The sequence below is a fragment of the Onychomys torridus genome, chromosome 13, assembly GCF_903995425.1.
Source record: "Onychomys torridus chromosome 13, mOncTor1.1, whole genome shotgun sequence".
In the NCBI taxonomy this organism is placed as follows: domain Eukaryota; kingdom Metazoa; phylum Chordata; class Mammalia; order Rodentia; family Cricetidae; genus Onychomys; species Onychomys torridus.
This window is the reverse complement of record NC_050455.1, coordinates 58587288-58614780: the sequence shown is the minus strand read 5'-3', so window position 1 is coordinate 58614780 and position 27493 is coordinate 58587288. Positions and strand designations below refer to the sequence as shown.

The window sequence follows — 27493 nt, the reverse complement described above, 5'->3', positions numbered from 1 at the left end:
AAAGTACAATTTCTCTAGCATTGATAGATAGTAAATAACAATGTTAGGTGTCATGCTTTTATTTATTTGGACATATTTATCAATAGCTTTTAATCTAATTAATTCTGATTTAAGATAATTTATATACTTACAAATGAAAGCATGCTTAAATAAATGATGGTAATTTTTATATAAGACTACTATGCAGCTTAAAACCAATAGCAATCAAGCAAAAGATAAAAAGCCCTTCTATATGCATTGAAAAATGTCTGGAAAGGATAACTTCAACTGTGGATAAGTTTAATTTCCCAAAGTTTCTATAAAATTTACTGTATTACTTTTCTAATTGTAAAGAGATATATGCAGTTGGGTTTTTCACAATCCTATGCATAGTTATAAATATCTCAAGGTAGTAAGTTCATTAATCTGCTCCTGTGTATACATCCATCCATCCATCCATACATACATACATACATACATCCATCCATACATCCATCCATCCATCCATACATCCATCCATCCATCCATACATCCATCCATCCATCCATACATACATACATACATACATACACAGCACTTCTTGAATTTGTATACGGTGGCTGTGGCATTGTTTTAAAGAAGATATAGTACTAGATAATTTATTTAAATGGGAAAATCTGCCCCTCTGTGATTTATTTGTTAATGCTCATGTGAAATGGGTCGATTTTCTATTTTTACATGGTGTTTGATTTAGAGTAGGCTGTATCAACTATTGGTTTTGTATCCTGAAAGTTTCTTAATGTCATTGAGATTTAGTTTTTTTAAATTTGTTTTTCTGAGACAGGGTTTCTCTTTTTAGTTTAGTTTTGGTGCCTGTCCTGGAGTTTGCTCTGTAGACCAGGCTGGTCTCGAACTCACAGAGATCCGTCTGGCTCTGCCTCCCGAGTGCTGGGATGAAAGTTTTTTTTATCTTATAATTTGTTTATAGCTTGTGTTCTCACCAGTTCCCAACAAGGAAGTGTTTGTTCTTACTAGCTGAGCAGATGGATGTTTTCACAGAAAACCACTGATGACATAGGATATTTCATAAAACACAATGGATAACGTAACCATAAATAAAAGTTAAAGATATTTTTAAGACTACATTTTAGGGGATGGGGGATGACTCACTTCAGGAAGTGCTTGCCATGCCTGTAATCTCCATGCTAGGTCCAAAATTGAGCCATGGTAAGTATGGGACTGTGTGTTGCACTATATAGTATAAATACACATACATATTAGCAAGCATGGGTACTCTACTCAATACCAGAATACTAATGCTTTCGTACATATGTGTAATTATTCTCAGATGTTTCACTTCAAGTATTTGAATTGTCAATGATTTCCTCACTTCTCTGGTTTTGAGAAAACTTATTCAAAATTTCCTTTTTTTTTATTAGCAAGTCAAAGTAACAATGGAAGAGAGTCAGAATTTGATCTTCTCTTATGATTTTATCAACTCAAGAAGCGAAAATGGTACCCATACCCAATTTTCATAATGGATACAATTCATTTATTTACTCACAGTACTGTTAAAATCACTCTGTACAGTAGACATTTCTGAGATTAGGAGCTGGATCTATTATTGTGGTGTAAATATAAAATTTTAAGAGATACTGTGGAATTCATAACAATATCTTAAAGCCTTCCAAGGGTTCTGAGCAATGATTCCTACTGTTTGTTGTTTGTATTTATTTTTGTTTTCCTGTAAGCAAATTAAACCCAAGAAACATCACTGAAAACTCAGATGCTAAGTGAATGCTGTGCTTTAATACTTTGGGGCCTACACTGATTTCAACAGTATTCAACAATTTGGGAAACAAACAAACACACAAATAGGTACAGGTCCACCAATGTAACAGTGGCATGACTGTCCCAGCAATAAAAGCCACTTTCTGATTGGATTTGAGGCCAGCTTCATGGGAGGAAATGCACACATACTGCAAACCTGGTCAAAAGCCAATGGCTAACAAGGCCAGCCATTGACCCGTTAGGGGAACGTACTAATATTTTCCTACATGGACATGTAGTTAAACTTCCTTTATAAATCTTCTGTTTATGCCTGTAGAATGGCTTAGCTGTCAGCCTTAGTTGGAGAAGTCTCTCTTAGCAGTGGGAAGTGGTCAGAGACTCATTCCTTATCAAATGCAGAGCGCAAATGACTGCTGAGCATTCATCCCTAAACGGGACATCTATGTCCCCAACTCTGAGGCAAGAGATATAGTAGAATGGAGAGTGGAAAGACGGCAGGAGCTGGAGAATGGAGAAAAGTGCTACAAAATGTCACTGTCATAATTAGCACACAGCAACTGGAGCCACCTACATGAGACCTGCAGACAGACAAACAAAGACACCAAAGTAGGAGAAGGACTCTCTGTCAGAAGAGGTTCAGCCATGGTGGGTGGGGATATAAAAGGTAATGGGTGTAAATGTGATTACAGTACATTATATGTCAGTAAGAAACTGAAAAAAATTAAGGAAAGAGAGGTATCTGCTCTCTGCTCTCTTCCCCGAGGAGCCGTTCTCCAGTCTCTGATTTTCAGAAGGTGAAGAACAAGTCTGAAGAACTAAGCAGGGTGACTTAAGGCATGAGAGCTTAGGACAGACCACAAGGGCGAAGGTTCAAGTTTAGATTAAAGGACTGACAAAAATCGGTATCGTTGATGAATCAGCAAACTAAGAGAGAGTTTCACATAAGCTCAAGGGCACACAAGGACTGATGTGTGACTGGTCCTGCAATGCCGATTCTGTTTCCTATCAGGAGGCACCAAGGTTCAAAGTTCTCAGCATCTTTTGTGAAATGAGGGGCTAAGATTCTAGATTAGAATTCACTGGAGCTGGTGTATGGAGAGGTTGAAACTGTCACAAGCCAAACGCCAATGCTGACTTCAAAAACAAATTATGATTTTGTCAAACAACAAGTAGATGAAGCAGTTTACTTCATATTTTATCTTTTAGTATCCCATCAGCTCTTGAAAATGGAAGTTTTAGTATCAAAGTCATGTACAAATACAAAGAAGGAAAGAGATCCTATGCTCACAGGTAAAAATGTTTGTACTATAAATTTATGTTACACAGTTTGATCTATGGATTCAAAGAATACCATATCAAAATTCAAATACCATGGGCTGGAGATATGGCTTGGTAAGCAAAGTGTTCGCTTTGCAAACGTGAGAACCCAAGTTTGGATCCCCAGCATTTATGTGAAAGGATTGGCATGGTAGAGAGCATCTGTAATTCCAGCATAGAGTGAGGCAAAGAGAGGCAGATCCTAGAGGCTTGTTGGCCAGCCAATGTAGCCAAAATGATGAGCTGAATGAGAGATCCTGTCTCAAAACATAAGATGGAAAGTGAAAGAGGAAGACCCCTGATGCTACTCTGGCTTCCATGTGTTCCTCTGAGGCCAAGAGCTCATGTATACCACACATATACTCAAAGAAAAAAGAAAAATCTACATTACTTTTCACAGAAAGGAAAATTAATAATTGTAATGTTTTTATGAAACAAAAAAATCTTAAAAATAAGAAAGAGACCCCCCCCAAAGCCAAAATAATCCCATGCAAACACCACAAATCCAGAAGTCGTAGTATGTTAACTTCAGAATCTAGTTCAAATTTATTTGAATAAAACTACAAGGAATTAAAAACCAATACACTGATAGGGGATGGAGACATGTCTCAGTCTCAGTGGTTAGAACCACTTTCTGCTCTTGCCAAAAGCTGGTTTCAGTTCCCAGCACCCACATGGCAGTTCCCAACTGTCTACAACTCCAGTTACAGGAGGTAAGACACTCTCCTCTGGCCTCTGTGGGCACCCACACACATGTGCATGCACACATATAGGTAATAAAGTAAATTTAAAAAAATTGACAAATGGAACATGCTAAAATAAATGCAGAAAGTTATAGTGAAATTTACATATTTATTGTTAATTGATTTTTGACAATATGTCAAGAACACACAATGGAGAAAGGAAAGTGTCTTCTTTTCAGTGTTAGGAAAACTGATACTACAAGCGGATCCACAGAATTCTATCCTTGTGACACCTAATGTATATGATCCACCTAAAATCAGGTTGAAGTCATAGAACTGTAAGATCTGAAACTGAAAAAAAAATATTGTAGGAGAAGAGGGGAAAGTTACACAGCATTGGGTTGTGGAATTTCTTTGATATGACCCCAAGACAAAAACAGATGAATATGAGTGTGTTTGCCTGCCCAGCAGAGAAAACAACCAACACAGTGAATGGGTAAATCACACAGAGAGAGCATTTGTAGTGTATGCATTTTATACATCCAAAATATGCAAGGACCCAGTAATTCATAATAAGAAACAAATATCACTGCTTTAAAAAATGGACCAAGATCCTAGATAGTCAGTTCTTAACACAAACACAAATGACTAGTATGTAAATGAAAAGGTAACAAAGGTTGGTGAGGATAGAGAGAAAAGGAAACCATGCACTGTGGGAATGTGAATTAAACAAACAAACAAACAAACAATAAATAAATAAATAAAAGATTCCTTTTGGAAAATATTATAGAGAATCCTTGACAATCTGAAGTAGAAATTTTATATAACCAAGATATTTCATTTCAGGATTATATCTACAGGAACTGAGTAAGTATATTGAAGATACAGCTACTATTCCAAAGACTACTATTTTTGGGATAGTATTCTATCTATTCCATAATGGCTCTTGAGTTAGAGCATGAGTGTAGGTCTATTGATGTTTTGGATTGCATCTAAAAAATGAGTGCTCTTTTAGAAACTTGAGGATCTTTAAAGTCAGTTTTCCTTATTCTCTACTACAATTTCATCTTACTGGTGGGACAGAGAACATCAACTCTGAAGTTCATAGCAAACATCACGTCAGCTTTGCATAATATGTCATGTCCACTTTCTCTTGTGAAATGTGCAAAATAACCAAAGATACAATTTCCTTCTCTGAGTCCTTTCTGTTCCAGATTATTAAGAGTCATGGAAAACAGGGAAGATCACTGAATAGCCTAATGGCAGACAGTGTCCCAAGAAGCTGATGTCATTGGCTTTACATCATCCTTAATTTATAGCATTGAGAGCTTCTGAAATACATTGCCTCGGATATTTACTTTTAGCTAAAAATCATGCCAATTTATTTTCCTTGTCCCTCTCAACACAGTCACCGATTTTAATAGCACAGTGGGTGTTTTCCATTATCCATTTAAATTTATCTTTTTTAAAAGATAAAAGATAATGATTTATATTGTTCATTGACAAAATTTTCCAAGCTACACTTGCTCCAAATTTTATAATTGTGTTTAACATCAGTAACCCATTTATATTCCCTTTTGCTATTACAAGACGTTGAAAGTATTTAATTCTAACTTTGTGAGGTCACAGTCTTAAACCTAGAGGGAAGCTTTGTTTATTTTAAGTGAGTGACCACTGTGACCAAACTGTCTCATGATAGGGAATGCACCCAAGTTACCAATGTAAGATTGTTCCTATATTAAAAATGAGGACAGTTGTATTTATTGTGAAACTTAAGTTTATTTCAAACCCAAAATCTCAGTGTGTCTTATCACTAGACACTTTGAAGTTAGTCAACACCCTAATCCTTCTGTTTGCTTAGGTATAGGATTCCTCAATATGAATAATCAGGGAGTGGCTTTGAAGCATGTTCAGAAGCCTCACAGGATTCCTAAACTGTGAGAAATTGTGTGAAACCAAGGGACCAAGAGCCTATATATTCCCAGCACTCTAAAGCCATTCACATATAAGAGAACATCTCCTCCTTGGTACTTTAAAGGCAGCCAGTGACAATATTTTTCTTTGTCTAATTGTGTTTTGACCTTTTGACCTTTTCTAAGAAGACAAATAACTATTAGTTTATAGACTTCACATTAACTTCACAGTTATTTACTTAGCAGAGGTTCAGCATTTCATTCTAATCCACACAATTGGCACAGCACTGGTTGGAGTTGCATCTGAGATCAGCACCGCAGAATGGGTAGAAAGCAGCAGCAGTACACCATGAATGTTGAGCAAAGTTCGGGGGAGCAGGTAAGTACTGCAGGTAACTCTTAATAGCTCTTCTGTCTATGATTCTTGGTTTCAACGTTTAATCTTGAGGGGGCTTTTGAATTCTACGTTTTCCATGGCAGAGTCAATCTGGTTGCCATTTTCATGGATTTGTTCAGTATGCCAGACTGTGTTATTATATTCCTGAGAATCGAGGAATTAGGCTTGGTGCTGTATTTTAGTATTTATATCAAAACATATGAAAAATGAAAAGCAAAAACAGAAAACCACACAAAAAAAACCCAACTTTGTTAGATGATTGGAAGGATCATCTTAATAGCAAATATTGAAGCATTTTTTTCATTTCTACACAAATTAGTCTATTGAAAGTACTTATTGTTGATCTTTTCCCACCTAAATGTGATCTACTTATAATGAAAGTAACAATTGCAGAAAATGCCTCATGGAGGGGGGAATTTGGTTGAAAATACATTATTACTCTACTGTTCTGCAAATCAACTTTTCTCAGACTCATGAAAACAAATCTGAATGGTGTCATTTTATACTCAAACTAATGCCTTCACTTTACAGATGGAGAAGTTGAAATGTTTATCAGTACATGTAGCTATTCAGAGTTAGAAACTGAGTTCTTTTTCTCACATATACTTCTTTATAAAAAACAAAAACAAACTACTATTATGTTCAACGTCTGTGTCCCTGACACAAGGAAATGATCTTTATCAACTAACATTTGTATACAAAATACCAGCAAAGTTAGACTTTTCTAGAAAATTGTTTTGTAAATTGATGTTGCAGAGGAGAGCAGTTTAATTTTCAAAACTAGATTATCATAATCTTAATTTATATTTTCCCCAGATTCCAAGAATGCTGCATGACACTATTGCTTTAACCTTATATGTTAAGAGTTTGGTTATGTCACCATATGCTGCTTAATATGATTTTTAGTTTTTGCTCACAATCACAATGAAAATCTTGATGCAGTTCACTCTATTATGTAAAGTATTTAGTCATGCCAATAAAACAATGAGACAAACTTTCATGTTGACAAAATGAAAGAAATAAAGAAAGAAAAAGTGAAAGACAGGAAGAAAGAAAGAAAGAAAGAAAGAAAGGAAGGAAAGAAGGAAGGAAGGAAGGAAGAAAGGAAGGAAGAAAGAAAGAACAAAGAAAGGAAGGAAGGGAAGGAGGGAGGGAGGGAGGGAGGAAGGAGGAGAGATTAGAATTTACCATATTTTCAAAACTCTGAGAGGTAGCCTGAACCCTCTTGAGGTGCTTAAACTTGAGACATTGGAGCCATGTTTTAAACAATTATGTGTTGTTTATCTTGGGAACCTTTGAAAAATCATTTAAAAAGAACCCATAATTGTACTTAAAGTTTCTGCTGTTTTAGCTTCAAATTTAATTTAATCTAGTCTTTCTAGTTTATTTATTTTATCACATGGAATTCTTACAAACAACTGAAGCATCTCCTCCAAAAATTATAATGTTATTAATCATATATTAATGAATAAATATTAATTATATTTTAGGGAACTGATAGGTTATACTACTACTGAAACTTTTTGTAAGGGGACACATATGAAAGTTGTCCATTGTTCCTCAATAAAGACTTACAGTTCTCTTTGTGTGAATTTGCTCACATTTTACATACTTCATTACTACTATGAATAGTAGACATGCACCCACCACCAAAAGGCAACTCTTACGTATATTTCTTTATACATTTACAACTAATGAACAAAGTGAGTTGTTATTTTAATAGGTTATATGGTTGATTAGTCAAGATTCTGGTAACAGACCATCATGCAAATATTGGCAGTTTTGTCTTTCCTTTTTTCCGTATATACTGTGTAGAACTTTCAGGAAAACATTATCCACTTCTTCCTGTAATGAGACAGCTCTCATGTTTTGCTGTTAAAGCATACTGGTCATTGTTTTGAGGTAAATATTTCCTGTCACATTTAGGAACTATTCCTTCAATTTTAGTTCATGTAGAGTTATCTTGCTTGCCTCCTTTTGTCAGGACAGGATGTTTACATTTGTTCAATGGTACTGGGGCATCTATTGATACAATCAACTTATTATCCTTCATTGATCATCTGGTGTGAAATGCACACACATCTGTGTCATATCAATAAGCCATCATGACACCCATAGAATTTACCTAGTTCTTCCCTTATGTCATGTTATTTTCATATTAATTTGTGTTTGTTTTTATATATATATTTATGTTCCCAGATCACATAATCTTTCCTCATTCTTAAAGTTTAAGACTTGCTGTCTATCTGATTATTTAGTGACTTTCTGTCTCTTTCTGTATAGCTATTAAGAAATCCATACTGTTCAACAGAAGGAACACACTGTGGCTGTAGATCACACCATGTGACATGTGAGCTGCATCCGGTAAGGTCTGAGGGAGGTGGCTAGATGTATCTATTGTTCCTGAGAACAACATGAAATAGGACAGTCAAGCCCTTCTCTAGCACTTCTCTGAGGTTCCTGGGACATAAGGTCTCCTACAAAGTGATAGCACTAGATTGTGTGTCTTTAAGTTCCTATCGATCAAAGTCAATTTACTCTCTCTGTGTATTTCAATGAGATCCCTTGTATTTATGCATGACATGTAAAATATATTTAATAAGTAATTTTAATTACAATTGTTAATATTTAATATGAAAATTTACAATAATGAGCAAAAATAAACAAAAAGCCCCCTTGAATTTTCCACCCTCCAAAGACAACTACCTCCGTGTGTCTTTATTTTTATACTTGTCACTATCAATTAGAAAATGTTACCTACTTTGAGAAGTGTGTCCCCAATAATATCATGATGATTTCTAATTCAAGCTATTTAATATTAAAATTTATTGCTGTAATACAAAAGGGATCACTGAGGGATTTTATTGTCCTCACAGGATTGTATGCATGGTGTGTGTGTGTGTGTGTGTGTGTGTGTGTGTGTGTGTGTGTGTGTACACGTGCTGGGGGATTTGTGGTTTTACAAAAGTCTTTAGAATAATGAAAAATACATTAGTCTTATTCTAGTTGAAATCTGTTACCTGTTATTATTTTGTAACTGCAGAAATAACCACTCTTGTAATGCTTTTCAGGTTCCAGAAAACCCATGTTCACTTTGGAAAATATTTCTAATGTGTCTGTTGGCTTGTCTAGTTGCCACAGCCATTACAGCTCTGGCCTTTTATTTTGGCCCCTTTGGCAACCCCAACAATACCACCATCGTTATTCACACAGATGGAGGGTCCAGTCAGGATCCCTGCACCTCTGCTTCTACACCATCTCTGACCTCAACACCTCCATCTGGACCTGAGACCACTACCTCTTCTGCTGTAACTACTCCAGGCTCACATACCAACCCACCCACCCCTACTACAGTGATGACTAATACCACCACAGAACATGAAGTTGACATTGAATATGAAGTGGCAGTGTGAAATCTCAGCCCTCAAGACAGATCAATTTCTTCACTAAAAGGGGATGTATTCAAGATTCTGCGCCCTCCCATGACATCTCAAAGCACATGGCTTTGTTAGATCCAGTTCTCTACTAATCTATGCTGCTTTCCATGTGGTGATAGTCTTGTACTGATTGTATAATACCTGAGATAGATAGGGCTTCAGTAATTACTACCATCTTCTAGAAGTTCTCTCATTCTGAGACTTTTACCATGTCAGGGAACAATGAAAAAGGACTAAGGCTAGGAAATTTGGGTATGAATTGGCTAGATGGTCATTGACTTTCTCTCTTGCATGATAAAAAACTGTTGTTCTATAGAAGAGAACTTTTTTTTTTTTCTTTTTCTGAATTTGTGTTACTCCTTGGCATGCTGGCCATGCAAGGATAAAGCCAGCTAAGGTAATCATGTTAGTACTTATAAATTCTTACTTTCCAACTTCCCTCCTTGGGACAGTTAGGGGTGGCAAAGGAGTATCGTGGAGGGACAGGGGATCTAGGTCTACCTGGTGGCCCTGGATATCCCGGGACAGTAACATGAAGTAGAGGACATGTGTTGTTAGATATTATGAAACACAGAGATGCTGTTTGTCTAACCTGTAGCATTGAGTCTTAGGAGTTTTGTTGAAGTGTTCTCTGCCTTTTTGTTGTTCTCACTTCCCTATTTGCAAGTTTCAATAAACCTTATTTCTTGCATGCCATCTCTGAATGTTATCTTTGATGTCTCAGCAACCTAGCCCACTGTTTTAGCACATCTTGGCTGTGAATGATGCACTTACTATGTTAAGTGATTGGAAAAACAAAATTTCAGAAAAACAAAGTTTCGGTAGACTCCGAGCGACTCATGTAGGCTAATACAGAGAACATTTCATTGTCTCTTTTGTACTATCAACACTTTTGGCATTATTTTTATTAATGTTTTTGGGAATTTAATACACTGTATTTTGAACAGATTCTTTTTTTTTTCTAGACAGGGTTTCTCTGTGTAGCTTTGCCACTTTCCTGGATCTCCCTCTGTAGCCCAGGCTGGCCTCGAACTCACAGAGTTCCGCCTGGCTCTGCCTCTCAAGTGCTGGGATTAAAGGCATGCGCCACCACCTCCCGAGTTTAAACAGATTCTTAATCTCCAAACTCTTCCAAGAATGACCCTTTCCATCCTCCCATCCCTTCTGAATCAACTTTCAGGTTATTTCTTTTTTATTTTTTTTCTTCTTTCCTCATTGAGCCTGGCTTGTGCTAGTCTTGGGATTGGGGCTTGCCCTGGAATAGGGTCATTCTACCAGAGTTACATCATTAAAGAAAGTTGATTCTTCATCTCCCAGAAGCTGTCACATGCCAGTAACTCCTTGACTGTACTTCCTGTCTGCCTTCTGCTTACTCGAACTGTTTTGTCAGGCTAGAGTTCATAAAGGTTGTTTGCATGCTGTCACCTTAGTTACTATGGGACTGCTCAATTGTGTATTGGAAACTGTTGTTTTTGAAGTTACCAACCATGTCTGGCTCTTAGAAGCTTTCTGCCTGCTCTTGCACAAAGATCCCTGAGCCTTGGGCAGATGGGTGTGAGATGAATGTTGCATTTAGGGTTGAGAACACTCCACAGTCTTTGACCAGTTGAGGGGGTAGATCTGTGTTAACCTGCATATATTACAAGAAGACACTTCTTGGATGAAAGTTAAAGATGCACTAATCTATGGGTATGAAGATAAGAATTTAGGGGACAGTTTATTACTATGGCAATTTAGTAGAATAACATTATCACCCCCCCCCTCCCAGCCTATGACCTAGGAAGCCATGGGTTTGGGCCCAGTTAATGGCACTGAGTACAATTACTATCTTTTTTTTCCTTCACAATTACTATCTTACAGAGCAGCACTTAGATCTAATCAGAAAATAGTTGGTTAAGCCCATAACATTTATGCTAATCTTGCAAAGGTGGGCATAGCTTGACAAGCCAGTTGCTCTTGCTTGCAAGGTTGACAAATGAGATCAAGGCATATTTTTTTTTTCTCCAAAAGCATGCATAGCAACTTATAGAACCATGAACACTATCCAGCAGAGATATACTGCAATAAGAATACTATCTAGCCACTGGACTTTCTTCCTTCTTCTTCTTCTTCTTCTTCTTCTTCTTCTTCTTCTTTTTTTTTTTTTTTTTTTTTTTTTTTTTTTTTTTTTTTTTTTTTTTTTTTTAGCATTCCCATGCCACTAGTGAGAGGAACAGTTCAGCTGTTGCTTAAAGTGACTTTTAAATTAATAAATACTCATTGATCTGTGCCTTCATATTGGGAAATTCAGAAAAACTAACAACCAATGAGAAATAAACAATGAATGTTTCAGTTAAAGATTGGATGTAGAACAAAGGTGAAAAATATCTATATTAGAACCGAAAATGAGACTACAAGGGATAAAATAAAATTAAAAGCAAAGGCACACTGAGCAAGGGATGGAGACAAGGGATTTATTTACATGCACTTACACCACACTTTCTAGTGAGCACAGTTGATATCATCCTCAAGTTTCATATGTTGCTTGATCTCTACAGCTATTTTAAGCATCTACCTCAAAAAATGTGAGCCATTAAGTTGCTCTGTGCTTCCACATTGTTTATTTTTTGTTCAATGGTACCCATGTTCTGAGTGATTAATACTTGAAGCATAAGAAAAGAATTCATGTGGTAAAGACAGCTGCCTGCCTAACCTCCGACTGCTAAACCTACAAACACAGACTGAATTGACAAGGAATGCTATTAGTCAAAGATGCAGATTACAAATAAAAAAATGAGTGAGTTTAATATAATTCTAGGTTTGTTTGCTGAAATGATAGGCCAGTTAATTTAGAGTAGACTTTAGAATCTTGTGGAGAAAGAGGTTTGCAAAAGTAGTTGATATGCTATCATTCCTTCAATTTTGTTAACTATAGGCTACTTTTATTACTTCTCAGGGTAAACATAAAAGCCAAGTCTTCGAAGAATTATTATATGTACTACATAATTACTTTCTGGTATAACATAAGAATGAAGATATATATATATATATATATAAACTAAAAATTCTTAACTCATACTCTATGTAATAGTTAAAAAAAATGTAAGGGAATAATTATACATGCCATTTTCTTCAGAATAGTTTTAAGAATTTATTTCTATTATTTCTATATAGGAAAGTTTAATTTTGCTATGTTGGAGTGTACTTCTATGTATAATTGAAAATTTGCTTTGTGATTTGATAAAGATACCTTTAGGTTTTAAATGCATTGCCAATAAGAGATAATATAAAATGTTCTGTATTCTCCAAGGCATTTTGAGTAATATAAAGCTGTGATGAGACTTCTATCATATGCTTAATATTGATTCAGGTTGCTGCAATATGGAAGCTTGCCTTCTTAGGACAGAAGTAACATGGCTGGAAAACTAACTTTCTGGGTTAAATATTGTCATGGAGGGGATCCTATTCAGATTATCTGAAATGATCAGATTTCTGTGCTTAATAAAAAAGGATATTGGAATGCATTCTTGATTTTTATTTTGCTTTAGGCTTTAATGATTTAATAAACTATTGACTAGTCCACAGAGTTATGGGAATTATCTTTATGTGTTAAAGTATCTAACCTGACAACATTTTAAAAATGTTAGACAGTACTGGATGAGGTGTGAACCTTTAGTAGGTAAGTAATTTAGTGTATCTACAATCTTATCTAAAGCTTGGCTGGTTTCAATGATTACTCAACACATACTAAAGCCATTATCCTGGTATTTACCACTTCAACACTTACCCACTGATCTCTAGTGGCAGCAGTGCATTTAAAATTATTTACACAAATGTTCACTATTTAAACAGCGGACAAGATTTTGTAACTTTCTGATTATGTCTATTTTGTGTGCATTTTCTTCTACGTGTTACTTTTGTGCAAATCAGACAAGACGAATTTTCAATGTCTGTGAGAGACCTCAAAGCATAAAACAAGCTAAATAAACACGTTAAATAAATACGTGGTATAACCACAGAGAGAAGAAGCTAAAGTCATTCTGGAAAGTGTGTCATGTCTTTCCTGTGAGTATGCATCGACTCTGAAGTTTAGCTTGATTCGTCAGAACATTATGTGCACAGGTTCTGTGACATCAGGTGCATTTGTGGCTAGATTTGTGTCTGACATAGATGGAGTCATCACTTCTCTTCTAAATGGAACAATAAACTACAAATTATTGCTTCCAAATTCCTGACTCCAAGACACCTCTGTCAGTCTGTAATGTAAAGTTTATCATCATTGAAAACTGATCCTGAATAAAAGAAGTTACCTACTCCATTGAGCAAATCCTCCCCAAATTTGCATACAATTATATTCTTTTCTGTTTCCAGAAATTAGTCATATGACCACGTTTGGTTGCCATAAAAGGGCTAAGAGCATGTATGGATGTCTCTGTCTAACAATATGGGTTATGTTTATGTAGAAAACAAGGACAATGAATATTGGGGACAACCAAGAGTCTAACATAATAATTAAATTAGGACATTAAGAAGCATATGCAAGCATTTTTCTCTGTCTCTAATCTCTCCATGATCCCCAGGTTTTATTAATAATTCTTGAATAAACATATAACAGTTACAAAATTATGAGGCTGTCTAATAATCATGAGTCATTTACAATGATAGGATGAGCTGACTTTAGGTGGCAACCTCACTGGCTGAGGATTCATGTCTCCAGGAAGCTCACCTTCACTGGTGACCAACAACAGTCCCTCCCTGAAGGAGTGGCTCATGCCTTCCAAACTTTGTACAACCCCAAGGAACCCAGCCCTGTGCTGACAAGAAGAACAAAGCACATGTGTTGTACAGATGTGTACACACTGACAATATCACAGAGACATCACGCAGCTAGGAGAGCCTTATGAGTTGTCCAATTAAAGCTCTCCACCTGGAAAGGGACTGGAGCTGGAACAGTCTTTGGAGGGCTGTGAGGCATGCAGGTATATTGCAAAGCACTTAATCCTTTTACCTCGTGGATGTCACTGGTGCCTAAAGCTGAGATTATAACTAAAATTATGGGGCTCTGCTCCAGCATGAAACAATTTCTGATTAACATTGAACTGTTTCCTTACATTTATGGATGTGTCCAAATCATGTTTTATTGGTTCTATCTATTTGATGCATTATCTTTCCAAATGGAAGAAGTAAATGAGGTTCTTCAGTAACATTTTTTGGTTGATATTTTTTCCATCATATCTTTAATTTTCCCTTTCACTGCCACTGAGATTTGGTTTTTCTTCCTTCTAGGTCTCACTGAAGACTAGTAGGAGTTAAGATGTTCAAACTCGACAACTAAGCAGCCACTATTTGAATTATAGCATTCTCAGTTCCTATGTGATCTTGGGAATTGTAGACCACCCTTCTACACCTCCATTTCTCACCTAGAAAGAGAGGATAAAACACTATATATTTTGTAGGGCTACTGTGTATAAGTGAACTAATACATGTAAAACGCATGCCATTAAGTAGATGTTAACCAGTGCTGTCAATCAATCTGAGATAATGGTGACATTCTTAAATCAAGGATGGGTTTTCCATTGTCACCTGGTCCAGTTTTTACCATTTCTCTACTTTCAATTAGAAGTTGATAAATAATGAGAAAACTCAACTGATAATGCTATCCAATTAAATAAAACTGTCATGAGAGAATTGAAATGTAGGGAAGCTTTATTCATGAATTCCTCAAAGCTCCACACAGGTTACAACCTGGTGGAATAAAAAGTAACATGTATTCAGAAAAACCTGGAAATGATTAAAGGACTTACCTCCTGTCATACAAGAATGACACAGAACTTGCTGTTCAATGGCTTAACCACAGCAAGATAATTACACTGTTATTTCTCCTAAAATAACAAATAGCTTTTAAAAATTAATAACATGTTTTACTATGAGAACCTCCATAATTCAGAGAATCAAGATGTTAAAACATAACTGAGATCTGTTCTTATGTTGTACTTCTGTAGCATTGGGATTCTCACAGAACATTCTCCCAAAGACATCTTAATAACCGATGTGCAGTTAACCTGATGGCTTTCAACAACGGACTACAATGTACTGATCTGCAGCCTGGACAAGGGCGAGGTGATGGGCTCAAATGCTTCATAATGTCTTTCTTCTCCCCAACCAGTATGTTTTTTTGTTTTGTTTTTCAATTTTCTTAAAAAATTGAAAATAGATTATTTTCATATAATATATTCTGACCACAGTTTCTTCTTCCCCAGCTCTTCCCCATCTCCCTGACTACCTAACGACCCAAATCAACACCCCACCAGAGTGTTCTTGTGCCAAGATTTCTTTTGAGAAATGGGAGCATCTCACAAAAGGAATAGTTTGCCTCCACTTTCTCACAGAACCTCACAAACTGTGGTCCCAATACTGGGCATGAAAGACTAAAAGAGATTTGGACTCTCTCTTTTGTACTTCCCAGCTGCATGCCCCTCAGCAGGGCATCTCTTAACCTTCCTAGTCATCAGCATCTTTATGTATAAACTTGAGCACTGAGTTTGTTATGAAGGTAATCCAATGTCACAGGCATGGGGACAGTCTGTAGCTGTGAGGACCATGCCAAGGAAAGCTGGGATTATTATTATTTACTTTCTTTTAGGAGTTGGAAGAACCACTAGGAATTGGTGATAGTATATTTTTACTATAGAAGAGTGATGCTTCATCCACTCTGATTAGAACCATGGGTTCTGGGGACCAAAAAAAATAGAATATCAAAATAAGTTCCATGCATTAATTGTGACCTCCTCAAGGTCCAATGTGGGTTACACATTAGTTAGAGGGGAATAATAGTAGCAGATTGCTTACATAGTTGTAAAGACAACATGTATAAGGAGTTCTAATATAATTATGCAGATTATATAGTTTAATAGTTTCGTGTGGAATAATGATTCCATCCACTATGGGCTTTACCATTTGCCAGGCATTGTTAAACCAGTTTTCATTTGAAGTACCTGGCTTGCTAATAGTTTGTCTTAGGGTTCCTCTGAGACAAAATGTGGTGCTTCTTTCATTGATACCTTCTTCTAGAATCACTTTTGTGCTTTGATTCTCCCTGCTTGGGGAGCAGGTGTTTTCTAGGGACAACAGCTATTTCTCTGCCCCAGGCTCACCTTCCCATAACCTACATCAAGGTGATCTCTCCTGAGTGGCCATTAAGCCTGGCTTCAAGACAGACCAGTGTATTTGTGTTTCAGAGTGCCCTTCAGTGTCTTAGCCCAAAACAGTCCTCCAGGCAGGGGAAAGCTTAGGGATGTGATTTCTAGTAGAGTATTATGTTGACCCTGTTTTGTTATTTCGCCTGCTTCTCCTTAAGTCACTATTTACCCTGCCTCTTTTATGAGAGGATGATTTTTTTAAAAATGTCTTTTCCCCCTTAAATTTAATTGTGACTCAGACCTGTCCTGGCTACCTCTCACTGCCCGCACCCCATATTGATCTCATTTTCCCATGACTCCTAACTAGGTCAGTCTTCCTTTGCCGAAGGTGGAGTGTCTTTTGACTCCTAGCTTGTCATCTATAGGCAAGCTATTAATCCCTACATTATGTATCAGAGTGAGTAAAAATTTCAAGGAATAGTCTTCTAAGCCACTGTGAATTACAGGAGATTAGCAGACTCAAAAACAACGATGGAATATAAGGAATACAAATCATCACTAATGGACTCGGCTATGTAGAATGGGATAATCACCTGCATTACATGCTGTTGGAACTCCCAAGAAGTTTCCAAGGCAGTAAGAATTCAGAGGAATAAGGAAGGCAATTGGATTGGGAGACGTTATTTCCTACATTGTTCTGGTTGGCAAGGATTTGGCAATAGCCAGTGAAGGTTGGAACACAGCCATACCTAGCCTGTATATGTATAAGAATAGCTCTGCACCATTTGCAAGAAGGCTTATCCACTACAGAGTAGGGTGTGAAGTACCAGTCAAGTTCCACGAGAACTACTGAGCTATGGTGAGGTACCAACTATTCCTCAAGGACTGCTTCTTCAAATATTATTATCTAAAATATACACACTTATGTGACATGATGTGATATTCCCATTCATATGTATAATATATTACAGATGAGTGGGGTGGTTAGTATTTCTATGTCCTCAAAAATTTTTTTCTTGTTGATTTTTTTTTCAAGACCAAGTCTCATTCTCTAGCCTGGACTGGCTTCAGATTCACTGTAGAGCCCATATTGGCCTTGAACTCATAGCAACCCTCTTGCCTTTGCTAAGATTACATGTATGATTCATCACACCAAATTCTGAACATTTTTTTAAGTTTTAATATTATGTTTGAAATAGCATCAACCTCTGTAGTCCAGGGTTGGCCTTGAACTCACCATCCTCATTTCTCAACCTTCTAAGTGCTGAGATTACAGGGATAGTCCATCACAGCTGTCTTCATATTTTAATTAACATTTAATAAGTATGAGGTATACACCTGTATACAATGTGCACTGATCAAATCAAGATGATTTAAATGTCCATCTCCTTGTCATTACTGTTTTTTTTTTTTTAAACAAATGTGGCATGCTCTCATGAGGATGCTATAAGAATAATTGGTCTCAATACAAAGCAGTAACTACCAGAAGCTGGGAGGGGTGAAATAAGGAAAGAAGAACAGTGGAAAGTAAGTACCAGTCACATTATATAGAAACAATAAGTTCCAGTGCTCAAAAATATAAAGGTGAGGTTAAAATTCACAATATTTTATGTATGTTTTATGAAACAGAGGGAATGTGTTTTGATACTGTTGCTTTGCCATTTTGGTTTGAAGGCTCTGCTCACATATTCATTATGTTAAAATGAGTGGATAAATAAAAGAACATTTTAAAACGTCTATCTTCAAGTTACTGTTATTTGTAATGAAAAACAAAAGAACACAGAATGTGATGGATCAGAGTCATAACATCTCTGGATTTGCAGACTTTCTTTTCTGGGAAAATAGATCAAGGCCTTATGGAAGAGGCACCAGTTGAGGTGGGCCTTAAGGTCATTTAGGAACTTTTTGCTCATTTAAATAATTCTTGTAATATAAGTCAAACATATCCATCATGCAAAGAAAATTGAACAATTCAAATAAATATATGAATGCACAAAAATTAGTTTTAGTACCAGAAATAATCACTAATAATATTTTCCATTGTTTAAAAAGTCACAATTATTAAGACCTATTTCAGTGTTCACAGCCTTTAATATAGTCCATCTTCTCTTAAAACTTATAATGAAAAATTAAGGCTGCAGAAAACACATGCAACACTATTCATAAAAACACATGCACTCCAACTACTCCCTACATCTTCTTAAAAAGAAAAAATGCATATTTACTGTGAACAACACAGTGAAATTAAACTTGGAATAATTGTCAGGAAATAAATAATCTTCAGGTTAGCTGAGGTGAGATATATGCTAAATGTACTAACATGACATGTGCACATGTTAAAGTACTAAACATGACAGTACACATGTTAAATGTACAAAGCACAACACATGCATGTGTTAAATGTACAAAGCATGACAGATGCACTTTCTGTTTTCCGTGAATGAACTGCCTCCTTTTTCATTGAATGTGGTAATGTACAGAGAGGAAAATAAAAGCCATTGACCAATTTAGGAGTGAAATGGTTAGAAAAATGATAATATATCATATGCATTGCATCAGCAGTTACCAGGCTCTGAAGAATATATAAATGTAGTGGGAAGTTTCTTGTGTTCCCCCTCCTCCTGCAGCTGCTTGGTTCCAAGTAAACACACAGAAGCTTATTAATTTCAACCTGTATAGCTTATGGCTCAAGCTTCTTGCTAGCTAGCTAGTTCTTTCATCGTAAATTAACTCATTTTTATCAATCTACATGTTGCCACATGGCCGTGGTGTTATCAATCTGCTGTCATCTTGTTGCTCCTTGAGTGGTGGGCTGGTGTCTCTTCCATCCTGCCTTTCTCTTTCCTGTATCTCTGCTTGGATTTCCCACTTGCCTCTAAGCTGCCTTGCCATAGGCCAAAACATCTTATTTATTAACCAAAGGTAAAAACATACAATAACAGCATGTAGTAAGACATTCCCCAGCACTTTCCTTTTTCCAATCAAAAAGGAAGGTTTTAACTTTGGCACAGTAAAATTATATATAACAGTTACCAAGCAAGAATTACAGTTATAATATCTAGTCTATTTGTATTTGACAAAATTAAAGAAAATATTTCATCATCAATTCTATCTGTGTGAGCCTAAAGTTTTATATCTAATCTACCATTTATCATGATTAAGGAAAGCTATAACTATCTAGTCTTCAGCTCCATTAAAGACCCCAGAAGGATATAATATCTAAGTAAACAGAAAGCACATTGTAAGCAACTTAAAAAATTATAGATATGACAGAGACAGCTGGCTGCCTGGACAGTCACCCAAAGTTTCTCTGCAACATTGGGGAACCCATCATCAGTCTACAGGCCTAGAATCTCTGGCAGACTTTTTAGTGAAGTAGGATATTTGAAGGATTGTCTCACCTATGAGGAAAGTTTATCAGTTGATTTCCTCTGTGTCTTGTAGAATGTCTGGCAATTTCTTCTGTGAAGCAGGACTCTGAAGGACCATCTGAACTTGATTTGACAAAGTTCAGTAGTCATTTTCCTATGAGTCCTGCATGTCTAGATTATGCAATATACCATCAAGCAGTCCAGGCAAGAACAGTTTCTTGCCCAAATGTCTAGCCTTTTCCATATTGTAAGCAAACTCCATAATGAGTTTCTTTGGTGTCCAGTCATCCTCTCTGAGGTAGATTAGTTTGCTAGAAGCAGACATTTCTCATTGTCAGAAAAGTCTAAACTCTTAAAACATTTGAAATGCCATATTCTGTAGGTCTTTGAAGTGTTTAAAGATTATCTACCTTTTTGAAATATAGCTATGTATACCTAGGAAACTTAGCTAATGTGGCTGTAAGTTTGATTATTATAGATGACTATTAATTTGTATTTCTTAATTATGTATTACAATTTTAAATGAGTTGCATAAACATTATACCTTAAACAAGAGTAGAAATATACATACAGTATAACAAAATTGACCTTAAATTTGTATTAATAAACCCAAATCCATACCAATGTAAAGTATTTGAGATTAACAGTTGTTCTTTAGATTAAAATAGATTTAATAGTTGACCCTTTTATCCTATCATTTCTATATAATACATTTCTATATCATACCCCCTTTCCTTCTTTTAGAAAGGATTGGCTATAACCAATAACAATTTGTAACCAAACCTTAAACAAAGACAAAGATCCATAATGCATTGTGGGGGAATGTGGACATAATTTTTGTAGGCTACTTCCTGCTGATTGGGGGCAATGGTAGTCTTATGAGGAGACATAGGAAATTTTAGGAATATGGTCAAGTCCTGACTGGAGTAGTCTGTGAGGCTGTATTGTCTGAGCCAGTTGCCTTGAAGCTGTTCTGGATGTTGAATCATCTGGAGATTCCTCAGGGGGGTCTTCCTTGATGGAACCATGTTAACCTGGAAGGAATCATAGCTTCTCATCTTTGATGGAAAGAAAAACAGAAAATCTTTTCCAAAGCAACATATCCTTAGACATAAATTTTGAAGTCAAGATACCTTTAAAATATATGTGTTGAGGGTTGGGGATTTAGCTCACTGGTAGAGCGCTTGCCTAGCAAGCACAAGGCCCTGGGTTCGATCCTCAGCTCAAATATATATATATGTATGTGTGTGTGTGTGTGTGTGTGTGTGTGTGTGTGTGTGTTGGTTTAACTGAGTAGCCCCTGCAATCAAATGTCTCTCTGCAGCTAAAAATCCCAAAGACAATGTAATAATATGCAGTATCCAGATTCTTTGTGTAATTTCCATCTTTATGTGGCTTAACTTTTGTGTATGTATTATGCCAGCAGTTACCAGGCTCTGAAGAATATAGAACCACTTCAATAACTTTCTTACTGGTACAATTTCTAGTATGTGTGAACAGTTTTTAGGCTCAGCAGTTGTACCCCTGTATTAATGTAGAATACAGGAATTCCCAAGGCAATACATGAGCAATACTGGCTTATGGTAAACAGTCAAAGGGAGGGAAAAAATGTCACCCTTCTGAATAAGAGAAGTAACCAAATCAAACACTTGTGACTAGAATTGAAGAGCTCTAAACATAGAAAATACAGTACTAACTCTAGAAATGTATGAAGTATGCTGCTGATAAGCTTTGGTTAAATTGAGATAGTTTGATTTATTAAAGCATCCATTTTTAAACATTACTTCTTAAACCACACAACCAAAGTCTGAGCATTTGAAGTAACCTACTTACTGCTTTTCCTAGGGGTGCCTGCCAACCTACTGTCACAAATTATCTCAGAGAAAAGTCATTGGTTTGTCAGCATGACATCATTTTCTTTCTCCCTGCATTCTTTCCTTTTGTTACATACCATGTATGGTCACTGCCTTCCTAAACTGTAATTTGTTTCCTCCAGTTAAGAAGTTATTTCACTAACCCTTGAATTTCACTTCAAGTTGGTGAAACTCCCGCTTGTCTACTTCCTCTGAGTTACTTGCCTGTGATTTTAGTGAAGATGCAACAGCATGTTGCTTCTCTTTTCCTCTTCAGCAGTTAACAAAATAAAATCAGTTGCTTCATGTCTTTCAACACTAAAGCTGTTTTGTTACAATTAGGAAGTAGTACCAGAACACACTAAATCTTAGGGCAGCCTGAAATCAACCAAGGCAGGAAAAACCAGGTCATGTGGGGAAACCCATGAAAGAGACAGCATCCATCTGACCCTGAGATGGATTCTTAAGGAAGATGGGAACCTCCCATCCAGGCTCTGCCCAGTGCCACTCCCCACTCGACTCCTTAGTTGTTCCCAAATGATATGCTTTCTCTGGGGATGCTCCTGTCTGTTCTGCATTGAGTCTTGCCAGAGACCCAGAGCTTCTCACAACACAAAACAGCTCTCACTAAATGATGTGCCTTGATGTCTCAACCATTATCCACAGTAAGCCTGAATCATCACTGAGATGATTGTCGGAAGCCTACTGATTGAGCAAGTTCTTCTTCAAAGACGAGTATCCTGCTTGGCAATCCTATCACAGAGGCATGTTTTTGCTTGAAGGTGAAAAGAATCATTGTCTAACCTCCCACTGACAACTAGGAATCATGACCCTGGCACAGCCCTTCTGTTTTATGGGAGCAAATAGTAATATACTCACTGCTCTGTGAAAGATGCCTGTAAATGGTATACAGGGACTAATGAGAGGGAAGGCCTTTCCTGATAATATTTGTTTGCTTGTTTCTTGGAGAGGCCGTATCTTTACCGGTTTCAATACTTCAGTGTGCTGTAAAGTAAAAGGTAGTTTTGATTCCTTAGTTGGGACTGACACAGATAACATCAAAGTGTATTTTGTATTTTAAACTGCTCCATATTTATATTTTTTAATTTGAAAATAAATCCTGTTCACAGAAGATAACTGAGTAAACAATAGGAAATGATTTTTTTAATCACCACAACTCACGGGCAAGCACTATCAATATTTTGGTGTGCGATTCCTCAGACTTCATTTTCTTATATGTATTTTGTATGTGAATGTCATGTGCTCCCTTAATTATTTAATAAAGACCTTGCAATAGTGAGTCCTATTTCCTTTTTGTCCACTTTTCAAGGTATCGCAAACTATACCAATGCTCATGCAACATTATATCTTATGATGCTTTTAAGTGATGACGCAAAATTGCATGGTAAAACGTATCATAAACTTCCTACAGAGCAGTAGTGTGGAGATGATAGGAAGGGTATTAGCCAGAGAAAAAGAAACCGTGCAAAAAAGCCACCAAAGTACTTCAAGAACCAATATGGAGGAAGTGACATTGGAAGGGTGTATCTTTAGTGAAGGGTTCTGGAAAAGTTTCCCATCTGTTTTTGTTGTTTGTGTGATCTCTGCAGAGTCTGAAAATTTGAATATCTCCCTTAGATATTAAGCCAGCTACCCACAGATCATTTTAGGTATTAAATGCTAGCTCCCATTTCTCCTGTGTAGATAGAATCCAGCCCTCTCCTATGTCTGTCTTTCAGGGATTAGTGTCTGAATATATTAATTAGAAATCCAGGACTAAAAAGATCTGCCTATGGTCATTCATGAAGGAGAGTAGTAAGGTTCTGGGCCAGTAGAAGAAAGTTAAAAAAAAATAGATGTTCAATGCCCTTATGCAGGAGAAAAAGTGTAATCAGGCATCCACAAGGGGGTTATGAGCTGACACAAATAGTGTCAGCGATGATGTGGGGAAGTATAAGTTCCTCAACTAAGTAAGACCTTGTAGTTTAGTCAAAAGGACAATAATTAGCTGTTAAAAGAGGAAGGTCTGTTGCATTTATTGTACTTATATGACATAAGTGAGAAATTTTAAGAATCCTTTTTCCATGTTTGGAAAAAATCGCATTCTTTTTTATTTATTTTATTTTATTTTATTTTATTTTATTTATTTATTTTTTATTATTATGTTTGTGTTTTAATTTTACATGTCAGCCATGGGTTCCCTTGTCCTCCATCCTCCCGCCCCCACCCTCACTTTCTTCCCCTCCCCTCCCCTCCATTTCCATCTCCTCCAGGGCCAAGACTCCCCTGGGGATTCATTTAAACCTGGTGGATTCAGTACAGGCAGGTTCAGTCCCCTCCTTCCAGGCTGAGCAAAGTGTCCCTGTGTAAGCCCAAAGTTCCAAACAGCCAGCTCATGCACTAAGGACAGGTCCAGATCCCACAGCCTGGATGCCTCCCAAACAGTTCAAGCTATTCAATTGTCTCACTTATCCAGAGGGCCTGCTCCAGCTGGGGGCTCCACAGCCTTTGGTTTACAATTCATGTGCTTCCATTCATTTGGCTGTTTGTCCCTGTGCTTTATGCAATCTTGGTCTCAACAATTCACGCTCTTACAGTCCCTCCTCTTTCTTGACAATTGGACACCTGGAGCTCCACCTGGGGCCTGGCTGGGGATCTTTGTATCCACTTCCATCAGTTATTGGATGAGAGTTCCAGCTCGACTGGTAGGGTGTTTGGCCATCTGATCATCAGACTAAGTCAGATCAGGCTTTCTTTCGACCATTGCCAGCAGTCTACAGAGGATGTATCATTGTGGATTTCTGGGGACCTCTCTAGAACTCTGCCTATTCCTGTTCTCATGTGGTCTTCATTTATCATGGTCTGTTATTTCTTGTTCTCCCTTTCTGTTCTGGATCAAGCTGGGATCTCCTGCTCCTCTAAGCTTTATTTCCCTCAAACCTTGCCCTTCATTACTCTCACTGTCATCCAGGTTGTTCATGTAGCTCTCATCCATTTTTCTGTCATTGGGTTTATCCCTGTGTCTTTGGGCTGATATCCAGAATATATAAAGAACTCAAGAAATTAGACATCAAAATGCTCAACAATCCAATTAAGAAATGGACTATAGAACTAAACAGAGAATTCTCTACAGAGGAAGTTCAAATGGCTGAAAGACATTTAAGGAATTGCTCAACATCCCTCATTATCCAGGAAATGTGAATCAAAATGACTCTGAGATACCACCTTACACCTGTCAGAGTGGCCAAGATCAAAAACACAGAAGACAGCTTATGCTGGAGAGGATGTGGAGCAAGGGGAACTCTCCTCCACTGATGGTGGGAATGCAAGCTTGTACAGCCACTTTGGAAATCAATATGGTGCTTCCTTAGAAAATTGGGATTCCATCTCCCCCAAGACCCAGCTATACCACTCTGGGGCATATACCCAAGGAATGCTCAATCATACCACAAGGACATTTGCTTAGCTATGTTCATATCAGCATTGTTTGTAATAGCCAGAACCTGGAAACAACCTAGATGCCCTTCAACTGAAGAATGGATAAAGAAAATATGGTACATATACACAATGGAGTACTACTAAGCAGAGAAAAACAATGACATCATGAGGTTTGCACGCAAATGGATGGATCTAGAAAAAATCATCCTGAGTGAGGTAACCCAGACTCAGAAGGACAAACATGGTATGTACTCACTAATAGGAGGATACTAGATGTAAAACAAAGATGACTAGACTACTACACAACTCCAGGGAGGCTACCTAGAAAACAGGACCCTAGAAAATTTGCATTCTTATAATTCCATTTATATTTGAGAAATTTGAACTTGTCAAGTATAATTTTTAATGTGTCTGCTTTATTGTGTGATGAATTTCACTTCTATTAAGAATGATGATGTAGTTAACACCTTAAAATGTCTCTATATACTCACACAGAAAAGGAGTAATTATGATATAAAATTTAACTAAGCTTGCCCAAAATATAATTTACTTTTACTAGTAATTATCTCAAATATAGAAAACATATACTAAAAATGCTTTATCAAAAATAGAGCATGTAAGTTATATTCCATATTATACTCTCATAAAAATATTCATTCTTCTGAAATTAACATGATGTCTAAGAAAAATAAATTAATGAAAAAAAACCACACAAAACACTGGTTTATTGATTCTGCCTTAAGTTTATAGATGTGCAGATTGTTAACTTGCTTTCACTCCAGGCTTTCCTGCTTCTGAAGATTTTGTCCTTAGGATTAAGGTGACCCTATACTGTTAGCACACTCTGGCAAGAAAAAGCAGATAAATGGAGCAACACCTACCTCAAGGACAAGGGCAAGGACTAAAAACTGTAGACAAACTATGACTGTTCAATATTCTGTAAAATGAAGCGGGACACACATAAAGACCTTGAGGTAAAGAAATTGGACCATTGTTTGGATTATACACCGAATAAAACTAAACGAGCTGTATTTTATGATTGTATCACAGTGTCCAGATTTGGATATTTGGAAGCCTATTTTTCAAAAATGCTTAATGAAAAGAATAATGGCAATTATTCATGAACTTCTCAAAAAATGAAATGTTACATGGAATTTAGAATTTCCAAAAACTTGAAACCTCTTTTCTAGATGCTTTCTCACAAGGCAAAGGGTGTTTTGATGAGATGGATGGTGATATCAAACACATGCGTTGATAATTAACTTATAATGAAATACTGCAAAGTTTAGTAGATCAGCAGAATTCAGAAGCCTAATATTTTCTGAATGACTTAGGTATCCAGTTCTAAAACCATTACTGATTAATAAATATATTAAAATGTGAGAAAGTACAATGCATTTTAATTAAGTGGTATGAAACTTATTAAACATTTTCCGATTTTATGTTGAGACTAAATTTTTAAAAAGTATGACTTGTAGAGTTTTGGGATATCTATAATTGTAGACAAATAACTGTAAAGAAATTTCTGAAATCTTCATGATGATTTATGGCTCATTTCCTTTTTTCAACTCCATTATCTGTGAGAGCCAGATTTGACTAATGTTTGCCTCATCCAGACACCATAAAAGTTCCTCAAATACAAAGGTGGTGCAAAACTCCAACTTCTTATGTTTTGTGGGTATTAAAAATATTTTCAAAAACAGCATCACCCATCACTTTTTTCTTCAAGAATAGAGTTATTGTTCATTAGAAGTTTATCACTGTGTGATAAAGAATGGATTTATTATTTTAAACAAACAAGTTATAAATAGTTTTATTTACTTTGTAATATGTTGAATTGATAGCTATTACCCACATACACAAGAAGAACTCTTTGGTTCCTCAGCTAATTAAAGATGTATGGTGCTTTTGAGATCTACCATTCAGTATTTTACCTCTCTTTTTCTGCCCCTCCAGCCCCAACTGCTGTCTGGGTCTTCTCCCTTCTTTTCCACATCTACCTGTGACTGACATATCTGGGTCTTTGTTATATTGGGGAGGGTACATTTTCAAATAAAAGTCAAAAGAGGGAAACTAATGCAATTTTTTTTATCAGTTCTTCCAATGCGGCATTGACACCATTTCTCCAAGAACATGTGCAGGGGTTCCTCCGTGGGACACTCTTCTCCCTAACATGGCTCCCTTCCTAGTTCTTAATGTTCCTTCTGTCTACTCATC

General features: G+C 36.6%; 1 protein-coding gene across 1 annotated transcript; it reads left to right on the top strand.

Annotated features, from left to right (window-relative positions):
* Window positions 1-5984: 5984 nt before the first annotated feature.
* On the top strand, window positions 5985-9472 carry LOC118594548 (dynactin associated protein). Its single transcript, XM_036204491.1, has 3 exons — window positions 5985-6041; window positions 8343-8423; window positions 9131-9472. The coding sequence occupies exons 1-3, from the start codon at window positions 5985-5987 to the stop codon at window positions 9470-9472; spliced, it is 480 nt and encodes a 159-aa protein (XP_036060384.1).
* The last annotated feature ends 18021 nt before the right edge of the window (window positions 9473-27493 follow it).